The sequence below is a fragment of the Cynoglossus semilaevis genome, chromosome 5, assembly GCF_000523025.1.
Source record: "Cynoglossus semilaevis isolate Cse_v1.0 chromosome 5, Cse_v1.0, whole genome shotgun sequence".
NCBI classification, from domain to species: domain Eukaryota; kingdom Metazoa; phylum Chordata; class Actinopteri; order Pleuronectiformes; family Cynoglossidae; genus Cynoglossus; species Cynoglossus semilaevis.
Window position 1 is genome coordinate 16,897,022 of NC_024311.1, and position 10,838 is coordinate 16,907,859.

Genomic DNA, 10,838 nt, shown 5'->3' on the forward strand with positions numbered 1-10,838 from the left:
CCCCCTCCAGACCCTGTCCCCCTGCCCTAACCCACACAATAACAACTGATAAAAAAAAAATGTTTTATTTTCACAATTATTTTCACAAACGATTTCAGCTCCTGCTGGCCTCTTCTGTATTATTTGAAGATAGAAGTCAATCATTTTTATCAAGGATGGAGTTGGAAGATTTTCTTGATTTCTTTTGGATCAATTATGAAGAAGGTGGGAAAAAAGTTATCATGTAAAAGAGGTCAAAACAACTGATCGGATTCTGAGGCCAGAGTAAGTTGACAAAAGTTGAAAATGAAACGTGTGCAAGAAGTGCAAAGTGCATCGGCTTCTTCTAGTTTTCACACTTAGCAGAGGTGAAAAGGACGTTCTGCACAATCACTGTGGACAAACACAGTGGCTCTGTGTCAACACCAGAGCAGAGGTAGCTTTTTATTTCCCCGGTTTCACATTAACGGGAAAACTAAATGCAAACATAACAATAACTGCAAGCTAAAAGTACAGATACTGTATATATATTAAAAAAAATATATATATATATATGTGATATAGAATCATTGACAAGTATTTTATACAATTTTACATTCTTTTTTTGCAGAACAAAGGCTGTTTTTATGTGATGAGCACAAATGTTACCTGTAGAAAAATGTCAACTTGTGGAAGAAACGTCACGTCAACGTGATCCCATTTAGTTGAAAATAGATTATGAGATGACATCGAGATGTCTTTGGTTTTGAATCCAGACTGTTGAATTGTTTACATGTACAGTATATACACAGGTGTATATATGGTCTATAGTCTGTATCTATATTTATACACATATAGATACAGACTATAGACCATATACAGACTATATGACTTTACGCTAAGCTACCATAATTTACGTGAGTTTAATTTAAGGTGCTTTGAAGACAGAAGATTATCATTTCCTTACAATACCCGCCTTGTGTTATGGTATTCAAGCACAGCACATGTAATATGTCTGAACTAAAACGTCCTGTTAGTCTGCACTTCTGTGTCAACACTAACAGAATAAACTCTTCACCAGCAGAACCACCACACCAACCCACGGCAGCCAGCCTGACCGATGAGTCCCCGCTCTGCTCTCCAGCCACAGGTCGTACTTTGCCCTGACTTTAACGTAGCCTAACTCTTCGGACTCACACGTGTAAGTTCCCGCATCTTTTGGTCCGACGTGGTCGATGTGAAGGAAGCAGCTCTGGTCCTGAACGCTGCAGTTGGTATTCTTGTTCAGGTGATTCCAGCGGTACACGGCGTGACGGGACGTCACCGGACACTGGAGGAAATACCTGGAGCCGTAAGGGAGAGTGACCCTCTGTACAATGTCATCTTTACCTTTGTTGGAAAAAAACAAACAAAAACAAAGTCATCATTGCTAAACGTCAAAGCCTGGTTCTAGATTTTCTTCTTCTCAGGTCAGGAAGGCGGAGCAACCAATGGCTCATTACCATTTAAAGGTAAAGGCAACAGAATCTGACCTTACTATGTCCTTTTTCAGAACAACTACCCCTGACAAGATCCAGGTGATTGGAATGTAGATACATTGGTATCTGTGGTTCATACCTTCAGACCTTTCGTCAGAAAGAGAAATAAAAATCGCAACAACCGCCAAGACCTTGAAGTTTGGCTACTCATCCTGTCGGCCGTGAGTAAAAGGACTCTTTTTTTTATTATTATTTCCACACTGTATTTTCCTACATCCTACCAACAGCTACCAACGAACCAAATCAACTGTTCAGGAAATGTCACACCCCACACACACACACACACCCACACACACACACACACCCACACCCACACACACCCACCCACACACACACAACTTTAGGTTTCACTTTAAATTCCAGTATAGAGAAGTATGAAAACGTAGGTGTGAACTGACACAGTCACACTGCATGAAGACGTAGTTGACACAGGACTGTGAGCTGTCGTCTCATGAACATTTAAATGTGGTATCTGTTAGGTAAATATATCCAGGCTACTTGTCTACAGTCACATGCTGTGCTGCACTCCTACACTTATTTCCTACCATCAGCCTTGGTGTAATACTGTATAAAAACTCTAATCCTGTCTCTAAACATGTTTTAGATACAGGCTACATGGAAAGTCAAATGTTTTTTTTTTGTTTTTTTGTTTTTATTCCTGATGAAAATTGAACCGATGATAACAAAAACAAATCCACGGTCAGTGTGTCAATGTTTTTAAATTTAAAGATTTAAATTAGGACTGGGCCCCGTAACACATTCATATTTTTATAATTTAAAATGATAATTATTATAATTATATATTATATGTATTGTAAAATACATAGAGAACGGTTTGGGGGAAAAGCCCGAGAAGTCAGACTGAGATGTTAGAGATGGAGCTACCAGCTCGGAGAGTCAGAGGAGAAGATGCAGTATGAAAATCAATGATTGGCTGTGGCAACCCCTGAAAAAGGGACAAGCTGTATAGTAAAATACTACACGTCGTCAGCCTTTCAGTTTCCCAAGACAAACACTAATAACAAAAGGTCTTGTTGACTGATGGTCTTTTACCTGTTTTGACCGTAAGAGGACAAATGTCAAAGTCCACGGCGGTTCCATTCTGCACGTCTTCACTGTTAAGGAAATAAGAAAATAAAAAAAAAACAGGTTTTAGTTAGAGATCCCTGTCAGTGATTATAGAAATTATATAAATTCAGTTTACTTGACTTTTTAAAAAAACAACAAGAAAACCAACTCACAGTCATTAAGTCATGACATAAAGAAACAGTGGGGGGGGGGGGGGGGGGGGGCTGTGTTTTTCAGACGTGGTATTTTGAAGTTCAGGGGGCTTCGTTTGGAGTTATATATTACTCATGTATGTGTAATAGTTTATGGTAAAGGAGTGGGGAATGAGTGGGGTGAAAAGAAACCAACCAGTGAAAGTTAAGGAAGCGTGAAGGCGTATGACATCTATTTTTAAAAAAACCCACAACGATGTGGGGATACATTTTTAGATGCATCGCTTTTTCCGTGTCAGAGGGTGTAGTTAAAAATAGTTAAACTAAGAATAGCAACTTTTTTTTTGGATTAAATGACCTGGGTGACTGAGAACCTACACAGACTAAAATAAAAATGTCACATAAATGTGAGAAAGTGTAGCAACATGTTGATAAGAACAGAATACACCAAAAAAACAGCGTACCCCACCTTTAATTTGAAAACAAATCCACGTGAAAAAAGAACCAAAAACAATCGTCCTCCCATAAACAAGCAGTCCCGCTTCTGTCAGTCACTTTGTCATGGGACTGTAATTTGCTAAGAGCGTGACATCAGGTGATTTTTTTATATCCTCATTATGTTTACTGTCTTTACTCACTGTGCTGATAATACATTTCTTTTATACGAGTTTCACATTGAAACTGTGATGAAAACAAAAAACCCGGTGGACTTTACTCAAGTGTTTTGTCAACTTTCATGTGATACTTCACCCTTCCCTTTTTAAAACCCTACAAGTTGTAAAGCAGGAAATAAGCAGACGGTGCTGGAAATATCAAAACCTACCAGTCTGACAACATCCACCATGTGATGCATACACTTCTGTAGAAAAGCCATACGTTGGTTTCATTAGGTCTGTGGCTGTCATTTAAAAATATATATATATATTGCGGTGAGAAAGTGCATTAGGACCACGCGGTGGGAGATGGAAATGCTGCTGCCTTACAGCAGGTTCACTCCGTTGATATTTTTTTCACTCTTATGCCATAGGTTTGAGTCAATGTGTTTGTCTATATGTCTGTACAGACTGAACCTTACACCTAATGTCACATTGCCAAAACACAAGAGGCCTGTTTAACATCCATCCATTTTTATCTGCTTATCCGTTACCAGATCGCGGCGGATCACACCGCACCGTACCAACCCCTCTGAACCTTCCTGCGGCTGGTGAGCCAACTGGAAGATACCAACCGCCCTAACTGGGATTCGATCTTTCCCGGGAGGTGGATCCTGTTCTACACCAATGACAGGTGACATTAGCTCTGGGCCAAAGCACCACGCCTGTTTAATGTATTATTCATTTGAACCGGTTCTAAACTGTGAAACTGTTCTGGAGAAGTTTGTCAGACTAGACTATAAATAATGTTGAAACCTCAGGAGGAAGTGCTCTGCAGAAGTCACTCTCTTAAGCAACTGCCTCATGTTAAACATTCAACTATTTCACTATGTTCTCCTCTGACAACAACATTATCCACCCCCTCCCCCGCCCCCCCGACTTGCGACAGCGCGTAACATCGAAACAGACGGTCTTACTGTGTGTGAGGGACACAGTGGTTGTTGTCCCAGCTGCAGTAAGGATCTTTGGCCAGGACACACTCATCACAGCTGTCTCCATATTTGCCACAGTTCTCCACATCTAAATGGACCAGTTCACTGTTAGAAGCCACGACGAGCCGTCTCTGGATTGACATGAAAAAAAGAAAACAAAACACAACTCATTACTTATTCTGCAATCTTCTCCAAGGTGTTGTCCTGTCACTGACCAACACCTCTGACCGACACTCCTTCATGAGTATCGGTACTTACACAGGATGTTTGCAGGCTGATACTGAGGATGTGGACATGGTTAGTAAAGACCTGGTACTCAGCACCGACTAAGACCTCTCCCTCACGGTGTATCACTTTATGAATGGCTCCATTATCTATAAATTAGAAGAAAAAAAACACACAATGTTGAACAGGATGTTTTGTATCCAATCTCACTCAACAGGCTATAACAGCAGACAGAGCACATCCAGCAGTTAGTCAAGGCTGGGACATGAGCCAGTATTGCAAAAGTTGTAACTGTACTAACCAGCACAAAAGGTGTGCCAGATTACAAGATTACCACATCAGAGGTGATTTCATACAGAATCTGTGAAATCTACATTCCAGTTTTCTGACCTCGGGCTTTGTTATAAAATGTGTTGTTTAATCAGTTTGAGTCATGTTGATTTCACTGGTCTGTCCACATTAGGTGGATTGGACATGACATGACATGAATGTGAGTTTAGAACAGTGAACTACTAGTCACTGTGACACACCAGGCAGTGTGTGCGATGCTCAGAGCACCTGCAGCACAACACTGCACCACTGCACACCACTAAATGTGACTTCTGCTTTTAACCCATCACCAAAGTGAAGGGGGGGCAGGGGGGGCAGTGTGTGCGATGCTCAGAGCACCTCAGTGCTAACCTTGGCAGTAGGTGGACTGAAACCTTCCGGACCGTAGTCCGCGTTCTTAACCACTGAGCCACCACTTTGCCCTTTGACAAATGCCTGTGACAGACAAGTCAGTCAAAGGACCGACAAAACATTTAAGAAGTACTATTTTAGTTCAGTTGAGAACATGCGGTTGCATCGTGCAGAAACACACACCACACGGTGGATGATGTGGTTATTGCGCTCATGCTAACAGTAACAGCAGCCAATCGTTTAAAGTCTTTCTGTAACAAGTTTGAATTCTTCTCCCTGTGTGTGTGTATGCAGGACCCTGTGATGGAGCCATGGACTGTCGGGCGGACACCACCCTCACCTCTCAGTACCTGGTTTTGGCTGCAGTGCCCCCTAATGACCTTAGTAGATAAATGACATCATACGGTCATGTTTTGAGGGGGGGGGGTTTTTAGAATATTTACTGTTAAAGATGGATGCTTCTTTACAGGAAATGTCATTTGAACTGAGGATCTATGATCGCTGGTAAACTGTAGTTCCTCATACTGACTTCTGAAATTTTTTGACTTCCCCATCTAACACAACCTTTTTACTCACTCAGTGTAATAAACAGAACTGCCTGGTTACTGTTCATCATGTGCTGGGAAGTGTCCACATGGATGTGGGTGTAGTTGTGGTGGAGGTTGATGAGAATCGGGCCTGACTTGTTCCTGGGTTGGACCCACTGCTCCATTTCTGAGGTTCTCTCGATCATGTCCAGAGTCTCATATGGGAGCTTTGTACTGTCTTCAACACACTAAAGAAAATCAAAATGTTATTTATAATAGTGAAGTCAAATAACAACCATTACTTTATAGTAGAAATGCTCCATAACATCGATGGACCGTAGTTCTGTGATTATTCTGTAAGAATTGTAACTGTTTTTTTCCTCCGATAAAAATGATGATAAAAATTGGTTGATATCGGAGTCGGAAATATAGGGTTTGGACAATATCGGCTAAAAGGTTAACATCGGACATCCCTACTATTTAACCATGCAACTCTTGGACAACTCTTCTGTATTTTTTGGTGACCTCGTTCTTCATGAACTGGAGGAACCTCTGTGACATGAACCTGACACCACCATGGTCAGAGTAACATTCAAGGTCAGATGGGTTTCACACTCCCTCACATTTCCAGGGAAACCATAACAAAAACCTCCCTTTTTTGTCATTATCTTCTAACAGGTGGCTTTTCACAGTGAGCTCATTATTTTTTCAATCCTTTTTTTTTTTTTTTGGACGACTACTTGTTTTTCTTTCCTTGATCAGAGACAACCCAGGGCGTGTTGTTCGGGGTCTCTGGGACCATCTGTGAGATCTGGATTAGAACAACTCCTTTAATAAGATACTATTTTCTTTTTCTTTGCTCTCAACCAGACAACAAATTTGTCATGTCTTACGACTGAGCATCTGTGGAATGCACCTGTTAATTATGATACCTGATCTACCAGGTAACATGATAATCCAGGAACAAAAGCTCAGTAAACTCTTAGTAGGTCGTAATAATACTTCGGAAGTCTGGCAAATTTGAATGTTTTTTTTTTTTTAACTTTGCAAGCACATATTCAAACCTGTACATGATTTAAATAGTCTGTAAAGATAAAAGCCTGTTGGTTGTGTTGGTTGTGGTGGTTGTGTTGGTTGTGGTGGTTGTGTTGGTTGTGGTGGTTGTGTTGGTTGTGGTGGTTGTGTTGGTTGTGGTGGTTGTGTTGGTTGTGGTGGTTGTGTTGGTTGTGGTGGTTGTGTTGGTTGTGGTGGTTGTGTTGGTTGTGGTGGTTGTGTTGGTTGTGGTGGTTGTGTTGGTTGTGGTGGTTGTGTTGGTTGTGGTGGTTGTGTTGGTTGTGGTGGTTGTGTTGGTTGTGGTGGTTGTGTTGGTTGTGGTGGTTGTGTTGGTTGTGGTGGTTGTGTTGGTTGTGGTGGTTGTGTTGGTTGTGGTGGTTGTGTTGGTTGTGGTGGTTGTGTTGGTTGTGTTGGTGGAGGGACACATACCTCCCTTTTCCTGTCCAATGGAAAAGCCTTGGTTGAGCCTTTAAATTTAGAATTTTTGAAGACGTCGTCAATATCTTGTATTGTGTAGACACATACGGCACTCATCCCCCTGCACAGAGACACAGAGGTCAGCAGCTTCGCACAAAAACATCAGCATCGCAGAATATTTGCTATTTTAGTCAGACTGTCTAAATTTAACAATAGCTGAGGTAAACACTCCTTCCTGAACTTTTCTCCATAACAACAGGGAAATGCTGCTAAATTTACTTGTGGTGACTGGCTCATAAACACACAACTCCTTCATATCACATGGGGCTAAAACAATACAGTTGTTCATTGTGGGTTTTCACCACATTTTCGTGACTCAGCATCCAAATAGCCTTTGGTGTGGTTTACAAAATGACACTGAGAAAAGCTGGTACATATTTATTTAGCGTAAAGCTGTTAACAATATTTTGACCTATTAAATATCTAACATTTCGATCCTGATAAAGGCTAATGAAAGCTGTTACCATTCGTTTCTGAAGAGTCCATAAACTCTGGTGTCCTGCCACCTGGCTGCCTGTACAACGGCCACATCTACCAGCTCAGAAAACGACTGCTTGGTGTCTGCGTTTCCACAGAAGAGCTTGGCATTCATCTGGGATGTCCATTTCCGCTGCAGTTTGCTCTTGGAGCCGCCAACATCTGCCTGGGAACCACACAGTAAGTTATTAAAGGACAATAACTCAGTGTTAGAGCTGTGGACATGTGATGTGTGGAAGTCATGCGGTTCTTACCATGCAAACCTGAGTGACAAACGGAGTCCACGTGTAACTCTGTGGGTGGTTTTCACAGTTTCTCGCCTTGTAGAAGGCGTAGACTTTGTTCTGTAAGGGGTCGTCTTTCCTCCTGTTGAACATCAACCCCACAAAGTGTTGCTCTGCAGACGAGCACAGTGATCATTTGACGCTTTGACTTTCCTTCAGTTCTAAGAGAATCAACATCAGTCTCGTCAAACGTACCTTTATTTTGGTTAGATGGTTTGATGACTTTTTCTCCAAACCTGTAGATGCCGCTATTTTCCTGACCAGAGCGTGTCACATAGAGGCTTGAAGAATCTCCAGATTCTTCAAAAAAGAAAAAGATGAGTTTACAAGATACAACAGCGACTGCTTGAAGGTGTTCAACTTGACTATATCGGACAAACTGTGATTCTCAAAATACAAAAACAATTACATTCCAGTGGTTCCCAAAAGGTGGGTGGGTGGGGGGTGGGGGGGCATGTAAGGGGCCGCAGCAATGCAAATTATTATTATTTTTAAACCAACCACAATTAAAAAAGGAACTGTAGAGCGGAATTACAGAAGTTCAACCGAGGTAGCGCTTTAATAAGTGGAGAACAATATTGTCTTAAGGATTAAGAGAAAAGTCAATATTAAATATTACAGTGAATGAGATGATTGTAAAAACATTGGCCTGAAGACTCACCAACAAGTATCGACGGTTCAACTTTCGCTGTAACAGATGATTTCATGCTGTCGACTATTTTCTTAACTTTGGAAGGAGAAGTGCACGAGGGAGAGGCTGAGGATACATTCTGAAACACAGAAACACACAGAGTGTTTTGTTTTCAGTATAAATCAGTCTCAAACATGGATCTTAAAGCAGCCCGACCGGTTTTTGTGTTTGATAAAGATACCACAGTGTGTCCTACCATTTGACAGCACCGTGTCGCCGCGTCAGCGGCCACACACACAAACACCAGGTCTGTCTCGTTCATCTCCTGGAACACTGTGATTCTGCAGTCCTGACTCTGAATGACAAGAATGAATGTTTTAAGCTTCGTCCAAACAGCTAAAAGTTCTGTGTGATCAATGACTTCTCTGTGACGCCCACCCTTTCTGCAGCGGAGGTGTTACCACAGTGCCACAACACAGTTTGTTCCACAGGAGTCTGGAAGACAGACGTTGATAGAGAAAGGAAAGATCGCATTGTTCCCATGATGCACACACACAATGCATTCGCTGCAGAACTGCCAGATTCAGAACCAGTTTCTTTCCCCTGGCCCTCAGACTGTGATGCTAAATGCTAAATAACCAATGAACAACAAGTGCATTATTCCTATATTATTTACACGGGTGAAACTAAAAACATTGAGAACAAAACAATAAAAACAGCACTCCCGATGATGATCACTCTAACATACACTGATGAAAAGTTCATTGGTATTGATAAAAGAAAAAAAAAAAAAGAAATTTCCAGGTTTGTATCGCAGCACTTCAGGTGTCTATATTTTCTCCAAGGCAGAAGCTAGTAGTAAAAATTAGCTGTTCATGTATGCTTAGTTGGATGTTAATGCATGATAAACAGAAAAAGAAAATAAGTTCTAGTTTTATAATCTTTTCAGTGCAGTTTGTGTTTTCTTACCTTTTGAAAATCATACAAAATCACTTCTTGTTGTCCCACAGCTATGACAGCGTCACGGTGCCTCTGCGGGATAATCTTGACCGGAGCGTGGTGTCCGCTCAAAGACAACCTTTTAACTGCGGTGTCTGCAGTAGAAAAAAAAGTTCACTTTAATTTTGACAAAAAAATCCATTTATTTTGTTAGTAACTGTCAATTGATTTTTTTTTCTCTCTCTCTTAGTCTTGGTGTCTTGCTAGCACCTGTAGTACATATAAAGCTAAAATTAGCTTCATTGTCTGTAGCTCTCACTGCTAACCACAGTTTATCTGTTAACCACCAAGGTAAAAACTCAACATTGGTTTCTTAAATTGTATTGTATCAAATTTGCGTTCCACAATGGCAACACTGAAAGTCTTTTTTTAATTATTTGTTATGTAAAACAAGTGAGTCTCCATCATTGATAAGCTGTGCTAAGCTAACTCTGTAAACAGCCCTTCTTACTGTACTTCTTTGGCATTTAAAAACAACTCTGCGTGTGTTACTGCCACCTACTACCCATTTATGTTACTTTTAACTTTTTAGGTCCAGAGTTAGCTGGGTATTTTTGCTGAATAAATCCTAAGAAAACACAGGGGAAAAACCTGTTTGCAATTAGTGACAAACTGAAATGCCCAAGGGCATTAATTTAATTTACACAAGTCTATGGTTTATGCAAAGAAATATTTCATACTATGTTATACTCTGAGTGTGTGTCTGATCTTTCTGGATCATTAAGTAATTTATGAGATAACGAGTTCACCTGTAGTTTCACAGTTAGGTACCGTTTACTACTACCTGGTTATGGTCAGAAGAACTGATGTGGTTCTATTAATGGCTTATAAATTGATTACTTTAAAATAGTCGTTACATAACAGTATTACAAAGCATCAAACAGTCAATACTAGAACTTGTGTTTTGTCAAATTTAGTTACATCAGATGCAATTTGGTCCTAGAAATGAAATAATGTGTCAAAGGGTTGAGATACACATTCGCCCTTGGCCCTTATTTTTAGAACAACAGCAGTGTTTAGGTGAGTCCTGCAGCTGATGTTGTTAAATCTGAAGGTCGTGTTTATACTGGAAGAACTGGTCCGGTGCCAAAACAGCACTTTAGTCATTTAAACAGAAGACAAGACAAACTGGACGCCCTGAATATGTCTGCTCACCTTGGACAATACCACTATATATATATAT

At 40.7% G+C, this 10,838-nt stretch overlaps 1 protein-coding gene and 1 long non-coding RNA gene across 3 annotated transcripts in view; one reads left to right on the forward strand and one right to left on the reverse strand.

Annotated features, from left to right (window-relative positions):
• Window positions 1–43: 43 nt before the first annotated feature.
• LOC103379313 (semaphorin-7A) overlaps window positions 44–10,838 on the reverse strand; it is an 11,330-nt gene continuing 535 nt past the window's right edge. The window contains exons 2-14 of one of the 2 annotated variants that reach the window (XM_008310826.3): window positions 9,626–9,750; window positions 9,095–9,151; window positions 8,913–9,011; window positions 8,687–8,795; window positions 8,221–8,325; window positions 7,996–8,138; window positions 7,729–7,907; window positions 7,217–7,325; window positions 5,784–5,982; window positions 4,560–4,675; window positions 4,287–4,432; window positions 2,550–2,611; window positions 44–1,347 (exon numbers count right to left, since the gene is read on the reverse strand). In XM_008310826.3, the coding sequence (XP_008309048.1) occupies window positions 1,016–1,347; window positions 2,550–2,611; window positions 4,287–4,432; window positions 4,560–4,675; window positions 5,784–5,982; window positions 7,217–7,325; window positions 7,729–7,907; window positions 7,996–8,138; window positions 8,221–8,325; window positions 8,687–8,795; window positions 8,913–9,011; window positions 9,095–9,151; window positions 9,626–9,750 (1,781 nt within the window). In that variant the 3' untranslated portion in view covers window positions 44–1,015. Of the gene's footprint in view, window positions 1,348–2,549; window positions 2,612–4,286; window positions 4,433–4,559; window positions 4,676–5,783; window positions 5,983–7,216; window positions 7,326–7,728; window positions 7,908–7,995; window positions 8,139–8,220; window positions 8,326–8,686; window positions 8,796–8,912; window positions 9,012–9,094; window positions 9,287–9,625; window positions 9,751–10,838 lie in introns of both variants that reach the window. The other variant, XM_017032335.2, reaches the window with a different exon arrangement.
• Window positions 1,354–5,632, forward strand: LOC112487038 (uncharacterized). The gene is made up of 3 exons (XR_003049745.1): window positions 1,354–1,657; window positions 3,867–4,003; window positions 5,502–5,632. It is a non-coding gene; the product is annotated as an uncharacterized LOC112487038 (long non-coding RNA).